The sequence below is a fragment of the Arabidopsis lyrata genome, assembly GCF_000004255.2.
Source record: "Arabidopsis lyrata subsp. lyrata unplaced genomic scaffold ARALYscaffold_5, whole genome shotgun sequence".
In the NCBI taxonomy this organism is placed as follows: Eukaryota; Viridiplantae; Streptophyta; class Magnoliopsida; order Brassicales; family Brassicaceae; genus Arabidopsis; species Arabidopsis lyrata.
In genome coordinates, this window is record NW_003302551.1 from 7,211,369 (window position 1) to 7,226,549 (window position 15,181).

At 32.0% G+C, this 15,181-nt stretch overlaps 1 protein-coding gene and 1 long non-coding RNA gene across 2 annotated transcripts; one reads left to right on the top strand and one right to left on the bottom strand.

The window, feature by feature from the left end:
* Window positions 1-672: 672 nt before the first annotated feature.
* LOC9311634 (peroxidase 32) lies at window positions 673-3,760 on the bottom strand. The gene is made up of 4 exons (XM_002877192.2): window positions 3,388-3,760; window positions 1,995-2,186; window positions 1,325-1,493; window positions 673-1,236 (listed from the first exon to the last, which is right to left on the bottom strand). The coding sequence occupies exons 1-4, from the start codon at window positions 3,613-3,615 to the stop codon at window positions 767-769; spliced, it is 1,059 nt and encodes a 352-aa protein (XP_002877238.1). The 5' UTR covers window positions 3,616-3,760; the 3' UTR covers window positions 673-766.
* Window positions 3,761-4,933: 1,173 nt separating this feature from the next.
* On the top strand, window positions 4,934-6,841 carry LOC9313307. The gene is made up of 5 exons (XR_002332004.1): window positions 4,934-5,571; window positions 5,650-5,704; window positions 5,929-5,984; window positions 6,470-6,532; window positions 6,601-6,841. It is a non-coding gene; the product is annotated as an uncharacterized LOC9313307 (long non-coding RNA).
* The last annotated feature ends 8,340 nt before the right edge of the window (window positions 6,842-15,181 follow it).

Consider the following 15,181-nt stretch of genomic DNA (forward strand, 5'->3'; position numbering starts at 1 on the left):
TTGATATCAGGCTTCCACCACTCAAAGGACGGGAGTTTCTTCCCAAAGCGGGTGTGGAAGCACCTAAACATATTCCTGATCTTCTATTTATCTAGAATACAGATAGTTATGTGAGGATTGAGCTTTTTAAAAGAAAAAAGGGTCGATTAATCTCAGGTAACAAAATGATAATTAAAGGTTACATGATTGGGATGAAGCTCTGGCAACAAGTCCTGATCTCGGAGACGATCGAACCCTTGAGGTATTGCCTCGGGGACATCTAGGGGGTAACATCCCTGAACCCAGCGGTTCCTTTAAAACAATTCCTGAATCAGGATTTATATCCTGAGCTTCAGCAGGTTCAGAAATTGACAGCACCTAAAAGTTTTAGTAATATCGATAAAAATAACTAAATATTTTTGTGTTTCAAATAAATTACTTGATTTAATATTATTTTTTTGTCATAATTAACAATGTTTTAAACTTTATATGTTAACATCTTCATGTGGAAAGATCGAAAAATATTTAAACTATAAACTTTTCATGTATAGTTTAACTAATTAAAAATGAAAATTTTAAATTAAGTTTTTTCTTCAGTTAACTATGTTTATTTATTTTTTTTTCTTTGTAAATCTATTATGGCTAGATATATTATTTTGGAAAAGTAATAAGAAATAAGGAATGGAAAAAAGATTTAAGACGAAATGTTCTTCATTAACGTTCAGAGAACACTTTATTTCATAAAACATATATTTTTGGTTGCCACATATATCGAGACAATATTATGTCATATAGAGCTGACAAAGTCAACAATTTCAACCACATCATGTAGCAGCGAGTTGGAGTTGACCACCCTACAATTCTGTCTGATTTGTCCTTGAGTTCCAGTGAGAGGTGTAATGTTTCCCATCCTATTCATGGCTTCAACAAAAGCATTGAAGAATTTTTGAGTGCCATCAGCATATTCTCTCACCAAGGGGACTGTGTCAGTGGCATTAGGGCTGGAAAACAACTCTTGATCGGTTTGGATAAGTCCCTTTAGCTCTTTCAGATTCACATAGTATTTATTGTCAAAAACTGTCGGTGTACGAAAATCGAAATCGACCAAGACGGTCTGATTACCATTCCGGGGACATTGTCCACGAAGTGTCTGGAGGTATGTAGTATTAAGAGTAGGGTCGGGTAAACCAGTGTTGCTAAAGTTGTATAGCCTATCCATAATAAATTGGCATTGGTTTTTACCAAATGTGTGACCACCTAACCAAAATAAGAGATAAGTTAACAATAAAGTTTTTAAACTTATTAGAGCATGAAGATTCTTGTTATTATATCTCATAATAATTACCAGAGAGTGCAACGAGATCAGAGGGACGGTTAAGTCCAACATTTTGAAAGCTAGCCTTAAGTTGTGGGAGCGTGAAAAATGGAGCGGGAAGATTTGCATTAGCGAGAGCAAAGAATGCTTGTAAGCTATCTCTTCTCCCCAAAGGAACCCTCCAAGAAGGACCTCCTGCCTACAACATTTATATTTAAAAATAATAATTTGTTTACGAAAGTATATCTTACCATGTCGAAGTGTTAGTTACTATGAACAAAACCAAAAAGACAAATGTATAATATAAATTCAACAATTAGGTTCTCAAAGTTATGCATGGGTTTTAAATTTTTTAGAAAAATATGATTATGTTCTTTATATAGTTACCAAAATAGGAGACTTGATATTTTTATTGTAATGAAATTTATAATTGTAATGAGACTTCATATTATTACCATGCGTTTTAAATATTTTTCACAATGAATCTTAAAGACATGTCAGGTATAGTAGATAACCTTTTTCAATACTATTAATTAAATCTAAAAGGTATAACTTCCAAGCTGCAGCAGTCCATCTATTTATTGCAAATTTGCAATACTATGTTGTCATGTTTTAACATGTTCCGTGACGACTTCACAGAAGAATTTGAGACAATGTTTGTAATAAATGAAAAAAGAGAGATAAATTTAATGGTGCATACCAGATTTACAGATTGTTGAGCTGCGATGGTAAGTATATCTGCGCATGAAACAGTCCTTGGACATGCTGTCTCTACTGCTGCTTTCATTCTATCAATCACTGGAAATCCTCGAGCCGAGTTTGCGTTTGGAGCAGCGTCTTTCTCAGTTTGAAAGGATGTTGTGTTGTCTAACAGAATCGATGCATCACAGCCCTTTACAAACAAAAATTATTTGTTCACTAATTCGTCAACATATATTAATAAACATAATGATATATATATATATATATATATGTATTTTCCATAATGATATATTTACTATAACTACAAAGAGTGTTAGTTTGCAGTTTCATTCACTAAAAAGGTTTGTTCTTCTTAAGTAACGCGTGATGATATAGTATAAACAAATTAGTATTCATTTTAGTTTACTTTATATAAATCTTCTAACACATAAATTCAACATTATGTATTAGGTTAACAACTACATCTGATTCGAGAGTTGAAACTTTCCCAGAAATAATAAATAAACTTTTGAACGATTTATATAATATGAAAATATGTTATTTTCTAACCTTCATTAATAAATGATTGATATAAATTCGTAACGTGTTTGGTATGGTACGGGTCCATGCTTTTCTTAAATTATTATACGAATAATTTACGTTCGTTGAATGGGAGATCAAATCTTACTAAACGTTGTGGAACCATTTTCTTAATAAGTGATCATGATAGTCATCTTGACGACAAGAGGTCAAGAGCTAAGATACTCGACAGTAAAAACCAAAAAAATATCACATCTAACTACCGGAAATTGTATATGTGATATATATCTCGAAACCAGATTCGTTAATTAGCCCAGTGACCTATAAGTGTGGATAACAAACATATCATGGTAACTAATACTACATATACAAATATTAGTCTAATTAATAAAATCATCTAAACCTTTGAATAATTTATATATACGAAGGCCATAAACCACGTCTTTTCGTTTTGTAGTTATCAACAAACCATGTGTTATTTAAAACTGACAAAGACGTAACTGGTTTTTCTTGAGTAGCACCTTTATCCCATATTTATCAGAAATCAATTATCATAAATACAAGCCTATCCAAACTGTTAATTAGAGTAAGTTGACAAAACAAATAGTTAGAAAATACATGAACAATATATATTCCGTTATATACATATTTCAGAAAATTGGAAAAGGAAGTCTTTGATGTAATTATAAAAGTTTTTATTTTTTTTGTTAAAGGACGTAATTATAAAAGATACTAACGTATACATATATATATATATATATATATATATATATTTCAAACGAAAGTTTACTTCAAATCTGTTACCAAAACAAAAAATAGTTTACTTCAAATTGTTTACCCAAAAAATAAAAGGTGAAAAATAATTATATTACATTGACGAAGCAGTCGTGGAAGTGAAGACGAAGGATGCTTGCAGCGATACGAGGATCTGATCTTAGCTCGTTTACGATGGTGTCCCGTACGATGGTAAAGACGTTGGGGCATGTATTGTCATAGAAGGTTGGGGTTAGCTGAGCACTGGAATTGGATGAATGAAGCAGAAGACAACCCAATGTTATTAGGGTTGTCAAAGTTGACAAAGAAGAATAAGAGAAATTCATTTTTAGTAAGAAGAAACCTATTTGATTGATTTAGTTTGAGAAGATGAGGAAGCTCCATATCTTCAAGGATCCTTTTATAGGGGGAATGGCCGAATGGGTCCATCTTTTTTTGTGAACTAGTGATCTATATTGTTTTCATTTTTACCAACAGCTAATTCTAATATTTATTTTTAATAACGTATACAGTATAATTTCATTCAAATTAATAATGTATAGACTGTATATATCAACACTAATATTTTTATATTGTATATTAACACTAATATATCCCGAATTCCCGATGATGAAAAGGATGACTAATCTCTTGGTTGTCTTATTTAATAGGACGCATGCTGTCTACATAAATCCAAACACTAGTTAATATATATATAGTAAGAATTCCATAATGCTCTCATTCATATCCATCAACATTTACATGCATCGATTAGTGATTTATATCTATTCTTCTATACACATAAAATGTATAATTATATGTTGACAAAAGAAAAATGTATAATTATAGTTGTGAATGTAATTAATGAATCACATAATTAAATTCATTTTATCGAAAATATAAATTTAAATTCATAGATAACCGAAAAATATTTGACTCACTAAACTAAAATTAAAATCAGCAAAAAAGTGTAGAAAATAAATATAGAAATATATTGTATCTACTTTAACATGAATATATTTTACAGTTCAACTTCTCACAACGGAAAAAGAATATAAAACACAAACAAGTGTTGTTATAGAAGAAAAAGAATCAGAGACCGTCTAGAACAAAAATTAAATCGTGATTATATAAATGTGGTTTGAGTATAATTATTTTAAGAAAGTTTTGATAAAAAATTATTAAAACTTAATGCAACAAATTTTTTTTTTCTTCAAATATTACTTTGTAGAGATAAATTATTTTCTTACCTTAATTTATTTTTCATTCGTTAAAAGTTTTTTTTTGAAAATATATTAATGTTAATTTTTGAGGGCTTAAATAAATCTATAAATTTTTATATAGTATATAAGTGATTGAGATGAAAAATAAGGAAAGTTATTTATTTCTTGAAAATAAGCACGCATGTCAATCGAACTACCTTGGTCCGGTCTGGTCTGAAACCCGTAAATTCTACATATATTTGAGTTCGATCTGGTTTGGTCCAAAAATATTCTATTGCTAAATTTTAAAGCCCGTCACTCAAGGGCTATAAGAGTTTTCCGGGCTTTTCCGGTTATAAAATGATCCTACACTACAAGAAATATGAGCATTGATAGCACATTACGATAGCGCATTTTCCGTTACTGCTATTAAAAATAGGATTATGAGTTTGGTAACTCTATCATAACATTTAGAAAACGCTATGCCAATTAATAGCAAAGAGGGAAACTAAAATCACTTGACCGCCAACAATTTCTCAAAATATTACACTTAGCGCCCACAAAAAAATTATTTGGCAAACCTAAATTGTTTATGACAGCCACACTTAGCCAAAAAAATTAGACTTAGATCCATAGTATCTCGACCACAAAGAACAAATTATAAACATACCAACAAAAAAAAAATTCACTCGACGGAGAATTTTCGTTATTCTCCGATCTACATCTGTTCTCTCTTCTCTCTACTTCTTCTTCATCTTCTTCTCTTTATTTTTCGCCGATCTTTCTTCTCAGATCTGTCGTTCTTCTGCTGAAATCAAATTTGGAACAAAGATCTACATACCCTTGACTCAATTGTTATTTTGATTCAGTGTTGGAGCAACGGAGTCGCGAGGGTGGTGACGAGGATGCGGAAGATGGAAGAAGAAGAAGCTGAGAGGCGGATCCATCAGCAGCGTCACCGTGGAGGAGAATCGCCACGGGAAGGGAGAAGATGAATGACAATAATCTCGACGAAACGGTCAAACGGGAATCAAAGAGAGAGAGAGAGATTCATGTCTCGGCCCTTCCTTTTTTAAGCACCGACTTCCCTCTCGATGGCTGGTGCGTAGTAACAAATTCGATTTTTTTTTTCTCTAAACCCTAAAATTTGTCTACTCATTGCTCGATTGATGGAAATAGGAGAGGTTTGGGAGCTGTTCATGAGCTCATAAAAAGAGAAAGGGTCTACGAGGAGGTTGATTTTGAATTTGCTTCTCATTTCTGTTTGATTTTGAATTGAATCAGACTTTGGGTTGGTTTTTTATTTGTCTTCCTTTTGATGTGATTTGGTTTTGTAGGGCATTGAGAAGCTTGTAAAAACCCACCGTTGAAAAGAGAGAAACAAGAAGTGTTTTGGGTTTTTATCTCGATTTAGCTTGACAGGTAAAGTTTTGATTTTTTGTTTCTTAATCATCGCAGATACTAAATCGAATTGCCATGGCCAAGAACTCCTTCAAGCTTTCTAAATCCTCTGGGTTAGTTTTGTTCTTTTCTCTCTTCTTCTTTTTACTTTTTGCTTGATTGATATCACTCGATAAGAGTTTAAAGAATTGTTGTTGATGATGTTTACTTCTTTGGTTTCTTTTGATCTTGTTTTGCTTTGGATTGTGTTGTGGTTCTGATCTTTGTTTAAGGAACTCAATTTGGATTAGCCTGGTTACGAGTTTGAGATTGGTTTCTCTGTTTGTTGGTGATCAACATCTATAAGTGTGTTAACCTTGACTGGTTTTAGTTGTTGTGCTTAAGTCAGGTTTTTGTCTTCTGCATTGACTCTGAGTTTCACTCCTATGCTTATCTATATTTGCTGAGAGTGTTGTTAGAAGTATTGCTAAGGAAGTGTTGTTTGATTTCGCATACCTTTTTATGCTCTTGTAAAAGCTTATCATTTTGTCGTCTTGCTTTGGCCAGAGTTTGTTTACTATTTTCTTAGACTACAGTTTGCAATGTCTTCGATGTATAGGTTGAAGCAACTGTTAGAGCTACATGGCAGTATCCAGAATGTTTAGGTGAACCCCCATGCCAGGTAACCCCGACCTAATTTGGAGCTAATTTGGGCATGCAGTTGGAGCTAATTTGTTTTGCTGCCTCAAGTGATTGCAGCTCAAGATATTGCTGTCTCAAGTGCAGTCTCAAGTGCAGTCTCAAGTCAAGTCCCAAGTGAGTGTCTAGCCCAAAACTCTATATATATAGATTAGAATTAGGCTCAGCTTAGATGAGAACAAGTTTGTTAATTTTGGCACTTGTAATCTTAGTTTAAGCCTTGGATTGAGACTTTTTACTTGTATGGTGTGGATGATTTATGAAATATAAATATTTTATATAAATTTCAAAAGAGGTTTTCACAAATGTGAAATAATATGAACATAAAACGCAAGTATTATTGCATAAAATAATCGTCATAACAAAATATATTACAGCGTTTAAAATGAGCACCTAACATAGCAAGAAAAATGACTTATTACATAATTTATAACAAATATAAAGGCGATATAACAAAGCGTTTCACTAATGCTATGGTAGAATACTATATCATAGCATACAGAAAAAACGTTATCGTATGTGGGGGGTCTACCATAACAGGGGCATAAGACAGCGTTTATGAAAACGCTATTAATGACATATAATAGCTCTTCTCTCTTGCTAATAATGTAGAAATTTCTTGTAGTGCTATGAAACCACGAGTATTCATTAAACAGAACTTAATATAAAATCAAAAGCTTAAAACAAAATTAATTGTTTAAACTTATACTAAATAAAACAAAGGGTGAATTTGTGCAGAAGGAAAAATGGGAACATAAATTAGGAATTCGACATTATGGTTTACTTGTTCCTGACAAGAGAATAATAATTGATGAAAATGGGTCTGATTTGTGAATGTCCAACACGAAAAGTATCGATCTATGCTGATTTGTGAATGTCCAAGATCTGGGAAAAAGAAACGACTAATATAGAATGGCCGGTTTTTTTTGCAAACGACGGAGAAACTGTAGATTTAAAACCAACGACGGTGACTAGGAGCACAAAAAAAAACAAAATCAACCTAAGATTTCATTAGACTCAAGAAAACTCCGGAAAAACGCGGATGAAACTAAACCGACTGACTCTTAAAAGAACCAACTCCATACCGTAAAAAAAGATGAAAATTCTTGGCGAATGTGAGAAATAGAAACAACGGCGAAAAAAGAAACGTCGCCGGAGAAGAGATACAGTGATTGGAAGAAAATAAAAAACTGATGGATTGATATAGAAGAGAAGTTGGAAACGCAAGAGAGATGATAGTTTGCATAAATGAGAGAGACACGTGGAAACACACGTAAGGCTATTTTTGGCAAAAAAAGAGGCTGCAATTTTCTATGTTATAGACCACGACAAGAGTTTATGAAAAACTAATTAGACTCAAAATCCTTGTCTCCTGACCAATTATCTCAAAAACAAAAGACTTCATACTACATTATATTTTAGAGCCAAGATTTAAATCCGCTTCAATGCATTCTAAATCTTCTTTTGCTTCAATATATTCTTAATGTTTTCACGTCATCAAATTCTATACATAAATAAATTAAATTCTGTGAAATTTTGAATTATATAAATCATATAAGGCGTCACTGACGGTATATGGAGTATTTAAGGCATCAGAACTGTTGTTAATATGAGACTATTTTCCGACTTCACGTATTCACCGTGGTTGTGGATAGTCGCTAAACGGTCTTAAAATAATAGTAAATATTTTGACTCAAAATATCGTCGCAAATTATGGTTATATCACACAGATTTTCTTGTAGTATAAGTGTATAACACGTCTCTAAAACAGTGCATTTGTAAATAGTTGTGTGTTTTTCTTAAAACTCAAAACTATCATAAGTCAATCAAGAATGGAGTCCAGAAGATACCTTAAAATATTGTTGAATTTCAATTAGCTATCTAATTAGGTGAACGGTTTCAAATCTTTTATATATATTTATTTTGTACATTTCCTCTTTTCAGGCGATAGAAAATTGAATTTCTATTATAATGTCAAAGTGACAAGTTTTCGCCTTCTTCACGTTAGCATATTTTCTTTGTCCTAGCTGCCCCTTAGATTTCTTGGAATAATGAGCAATTGACTTTGAATTCTTGATGAAACTATTAATGTCATTACGAAATTATGGACTTTTGAGGTGTCTACTAATCTACTCTGAAGCGACCCTAATTATTTTATTCCATATCTCCGACAATCAGCAAATATTGATGACAAAAGCGAAGCAACATAGAACCAAGGACAAGCCAGAAAAAACACATCGAAAATTAAAGATGCAATGTTACTAACTACTAAAAATATTTTTTAAGAGAAATATCTTACTAGAGAACTAAAACAAGTTTTGTAGACAATTATAACACACATTCTACAAATTTTCAAAATAGCATTAGTTGATACACTCCTAACTTTTTGTTTCATATATACTATCACTAGTTTATTTTTCCAATATACCACAAATTTTTATATAAAAATTTTATTCAACAAAAATAAATACTATTACTAATTTATCGCATCTTTTCGTTAAATATTTACGGTTATTTTTTTACAGTTGTGTCTTTTTATCGCATCTATTCGTTAACATATTTACGATTTTTTTACAGTTATATTTGTTCGATTACATCTATTCAGTTTACAGTTGTGTCTTCATAGTTACATCTATTCATTTCAAGTTACGTCTCATATCATATAAATTTAAATTTTGGCTTTTTAACTAAAGTACATACTTTACGGTTGTTTTTTTCATACAGTTGCAATATGAATAAATATTTTTTACGGTTGCATCTTTTTATTGTAACACCTCATAAACAGTTGCGATTGTTTAGTTGAACCATTGCATTATTTACTTTATTTAACGAACAATTACAAATATAATTTATGGTTGGATTTTTAAGAAAGTTGCGATCCGATTGTGTTTATTAAAATATCTTCTACGGTTGCGTTTTTTTATCATAACTTTTCGTAAACGGTTGCAACGGTTTAGTTGAACCATTGCAACATTTAGTTTATTTCACGAACAAATGTAGCTCTTTGATTTATGAACTTTTGAGATGTCTACTAATCCACTCGAAAGCGACCCTAATTATTTTATTCCATATATCCGACAATCGGCAAATATTGATGACAAAAGCGAAGCATCATAGAACCAAGTACAAGCTAGAGAAAATGCATCGAAAATTAAAGATGCAATATTACTAACTACTAAGAATATCTTTTAAGAGAATTATCCTACAAGAGAACAAAAACAAGTTTTGTAGAGAATTATAACACACATTCTACAAATTTTCAAAATAGCATTAGTTGATACACTCATAACTTTTTGTTTCATAAATACTGTCACTAGTTTATTTTATACCACAAATTTTTAAATAAAAATTTTATTCAACAAAAATAAATTAGAAATAAAATTTAAATAATATATTTGGATTTTCTGTTTCCTATTTCTTATTTAGGGTATACATTTTCATTATTTAAAAGAAATTTTGATTTATTTTAATATTGTATTTTGGATTAAGAACTTAAAAATACTGTGTGGGCAAGCCTTAGCTTCTATCTATTCTATTCCCCTTAGATGGATTAAGAAATTTAAAAGAATTACGCTTTATTTTAGGCAATTATAGCATTGTTTCAAATCTCTTTTATATATTAAACTAGATTTTGGTACCCGGGTGTTGCGCGGGATTTTAATTGAAAATTTCTTCTATTATTATAAATTTTTGAACATAAAATATAATCATTAAAACTTAAAAGATAAATATTTTGAGTATAAATATAATAACTCAAAGTTTAAAAGATAAATCTATATAAACACTAAACTTATTTTGCGAAGCGATATACAACATTTATATTGTCGACTATAATGTTTCTTTGACAAAAAAATCGTTGGATATATATCACGTGGTAACAAAGATCACTTAAAAAATTTGCGGGAAGGATAAACGGTATCGAAAACCATATAATGATCTTTTATCACTAAAAGAGTTTCTTTCTTATTCATATTTCCATGAAGAAATTTCTTTAAAAGTTTAGACATTAATTATCAATTACTGACCTGATTGTAGATATTATTTATGATTAAATATTGATACGAACATGACATCATTAACTTATTTTCCTTTTTGACCATGTTATAAAGTTGTAGTTCCACTTGAAAAAATACTATACAAATTATATATGAATTATATTATTATTACTAATAAAAATTGTGTAGTATAATTTTATATTTTAACATCTCATTTAATTTTACATAATTTATTTTTTATTTATTTAAAATTTAAAATTTATATTAATTATAAGTAACATAAATTATGCACTAAATGAATGTTTTAAATTTGTATTAACGTAATATAAATAATGTTGCTTAGATGGATAGGTTAGATGGAGAAAAGATTCTCTTATTATATATATATATGCTATTTTAGAACTTTAGAGATAATGTTCTAAATTCGAAAACAAAAATTATTTTTGTACTAAAACTTATATTTGTGCTATCCATATTTTAAACGTTTTATCTCAATAAATTCAGACAGACTCAAACACTAACTACTATATAGATGCAACAATTGAACATGGACAAAAGCAAACGCCTTATGAGTGCAGACGAAAATAAAACAGATTACGACTATTTTCATCACGACGTCCACTTGCAATTTTTAATTGTCTCATGTCTGTTTCGTGAGTCCTCAAACTAATGGGCCGTTCAATTAAAATTTTAAATTAATAAAGAAATATGCGTTACTAGCGTTAGGTGTGGGATTTCATTTTTATAAAAATAATAAAGATACAAAAAAGTTATGCTTTTTAAAATTTTTTAAATTTATATATATATATATATGAATATAATATGTATTTTTAATAACTATAAACATGATCTTTTTGCTCGAAATGTAAAAATTTAATACGAATAGGCATGTCAATTAGATTAGTCTTGTGTAACGTCCCGATCGTCTCTACTAATGGGTCCCACGTCTTCTTTCGGCCTCATGAGTCCACTTCTTCTCTCTGGCCCATAGGTCCACTTCTGTACGACGGTCGGTCTGCTACGTCCGGGAGTTAGAACTAATAAGGGAGTTAGAACTCACCTGAAAAGATTTTCGGACTGAAAGAATGGTTAACGACAATTCTAGATACGTCCCAAACTAAAATCAACCGTCTATCAGAAAAATCCGTAAAATATACCATCGAAAAGATAATTTCAAGTGAAATCGTAATCAGGTATTAGATTTCCCAAAGCCGGTTTAAAAGCAGCCGTACCGGTCCAAATTACGATCGGTTAAAATTCAAAACTCAACCAATTCAAAATTCGATTTCAAGCGAGTATTCTTCACAGAAAAGCCATTGCAAAACCGGTTTCAAAACGTCAAGAACCGGTTTAACTAAATCCCGATTTGACTAAATCAGATTCTGATCAATTCTGACCTCCGTTTGATGAGATCTCAGTGGCGTTGGATCCGTATGAACGAGAATTTCTATCAAGGTGTAGATCAAGTTCTAATTTTTCCTGAAACGAAATCCACCATTAAAGAGCTTGAAGCTCACTTCTATGGAGAAAAATTGAAGAAGGAAGAAGAAGAAGCTTAGCACACTCTCCCATCAAAGCTGAAATTAACCCAGAACTAGTGCACTAATACGGAAAAGCTCAATCAACCTAAGTCACGGAAAAATCAGTTCACAAGTCACCGAGAAATATTCAAATCGGAGATGGTGAAGAATAGACTCGAAAACTCACCAAAAATCTCAAGTTGACAAGAAAATCGGCTATCGAATCTTTGGGGCTTCGAAACATATATAAATAAGGGGTATTAGGGTTGAAAGGATGAAGACTCAAGTTGCCAAAAACTATCCCTCAATTTTCAGAAAGGATGAACTCGAATTCTCCCCTTTTTCCAGTTTTTGCACTTTACTCCCTGGACTTTTCTCTATTTATAGATTCTGCTTCAAACTTTTGAATCGATCAAAAATCCAGTAGCGTCCGCGATCCTCAATAGGATCGTCGGATAAGACTTAGTCCAAGAAGGAAGTAGGAATCTCGGATAAATCTAAAAAGGAGCTGCCCATCAGCTCAGGAAAGCTAATCAGAGTATATTGAGCTGGAACAAATGACCTAACCAGCTGGAGCGGTTACTCGGTATCTTAGGTCAGCTGGACCAGCTACTCGGAAGCTCAGCTAGACTGAACGGAGTGAAGGTCAGCTTACCAAGTGATTACTAGCTGAGTGGGTATCGAGGGTGTCAATGAGCGGTTATAGGCGAAGAGGCGCATTTGGTTTAAAACGGTTGAAAATAATTTTCGATCGAAAACTCTATATACTACAAGAAAACCTACGTTTTTCAACTAAACTTTGCGACCAAATTATTAGTCGCATATTTTGGCGACTATTTTGTGACTCCGTAACGACTATTTACCGACCACAATATTTACCGATGGAATATAATCGCTATTCCACGACTAAAACAAATAGTCTTTACTTGGTCGTTCATTAGAGATGATTTTAAGACCGGTTACAGACTAATTTATTTGAGTCGCAAATGAATTGCCGATGTTCGACTCGATTTTTGGTCTGAAACGATCGTCGCAATGTAGTCTCAAATGTGCGCCTAGTTAACAACCACCTGTTATAGTTACACTTTCGTTGCAAATTAGTTAGAAAGAGTTGGTACAAAACACGTTGAAAATACAGCGAAAGCGACCAGCTTTTTTTTGGTACAAAATATGTTTCCTATCGTTTCGTTCCCTCCAAAGATATATATCACCATTTTGGATCACAATGTGTAGATTTCTAAATTTTGTCTTGTGACTAATAGATAACAGTCACAAAACAGTCGCAACATTGCCACCATTGTGTAACCATTGTTCATTTTGCAACTATTTTGCGACAACTATTGCAACTATTTGCCGACCAATTTTGCGACTAATATGGTACTAATTGTGAAATTTCTAAGATTTTGCTAAGTGTTTGGGCGGTTTCGATTGCCTCCCAATTTTTTTATTTGACACCATTGTGCAACTAAATAGCGACCAAATGTGAAATTCATAAGGGTATAATGTTTAGGGATTGAGTATAAACTCTATATTACTTTTGTTTAGGGTATAATGTTTAGGGTTTTGCAAAGTTTTTCAACCTTGCAGCAATATATGGTCCTCTATAACAAACAAAAAAATCTAAAAAGTATTGTATATACTAATGTTTCTACCAATCTATTGATTAAGTATACTGGCAATTTGGTAACATAATTCCCCTTGGACTTATAGGACAACGGTTCGAATCTACCCAAATTTTTTTCGTACATTTTAAATTACGTCACTAATCAGTCGCAAATGTGCGACTAATTTGCGACAAACGTATACTGAAACTCTTGTTCTCGACCAATTTTTATTTTAGTCGCTAAATAGTAAGTCTTTTGCGACTAGCACCTGAAGATTTTGCGACTTGTTTGTGACTAACACCTGAGATAGCGACCGTTTTGCGACTACTTACCAACTCACGATTTTTGTTTTCTCAATTTTCACATTTTAAATTTGCTTACATATAAAGCTAAACATTTCTACACTTATTTGATGTTACTTATTAATAATATCTTAATCAAAGACATAAATATTTATTTTTACAAATAAAACATCAAAAACTACTGATAATAGGTTTTTCAGATCAATTAATCCTAAAACACTATCCTGTCGTTGTAGTATTTTAGGTGTCAATCCAATCAGGTGTGATGCAAACAAATGAGATATAATCAGAAAGCACAAAGCAAGCCAAGCAAGAATTGATTGTTTTTCTAACAGTTCTAGTGATTGATGCAGTAAGTAGTAAAAAGACAGAAAAATGACTAATATACTCGATCACAAGGCTCACTGCCAGAAGGAGGATGTGATCGAGTATAAGGGTCCAAAAACAGACAATTATCAAACTCAATAGCAAGTAACAGAAAAGGTGAATGAAGCAGGTAAGTAAACAGATAAATCAATTGGATAAGAAACTCCTAAGGATGGGGTAATCGAATAGTGTGGACTCCATAATCAATTCCGATGGTTAACAATTCTCAATGAAGCTATCCCTAGACAACAGGTTCAACAACAGACTTATTCACTCCCGTGCAATAAATCCTCAAGCAAAGCTAGCCCAGACTAATTCCCATTAACGGAATCTAACTATACAGGCAATAAGAACCGACTGTTAAGGTCAATAACCGCTCTAAACGGCCAATCCCTTGGGATAGAGACGATTATCACTAGAATTAGTAGATCAAGCATTCCATCGAACACCTTCTGGGTGCGGGAATGCTTTTGATCGAATTCCAGTTGATTTGAAGGAATAAGCAGTAAACACAACTAATCCAGAAGGGATTCAATAAAACTACACTTAACCATCAGAATCGACTAAGAGTCTCACATCCACTCTATCCCATCCTCAGAAATTCTAGTCACTACTCAGACAACATGCTCAAATACACATAAACGATTGATAATTGCATAACTTCAAAGATCAAAGGAAATGAAACAGAAAATGAACCAGGAAATGAAAGCGAAATCTCAATAACTTAGAAGAAAACAAAAAATACAAAGTTGCAGAAGCAAAAGCGGCTACTAAAACAATACTAGGGTTCGAGACTAAAAACGTGAATGAAAAGTGAATGTCTCAGGGGAAACCCTTAGAGACTT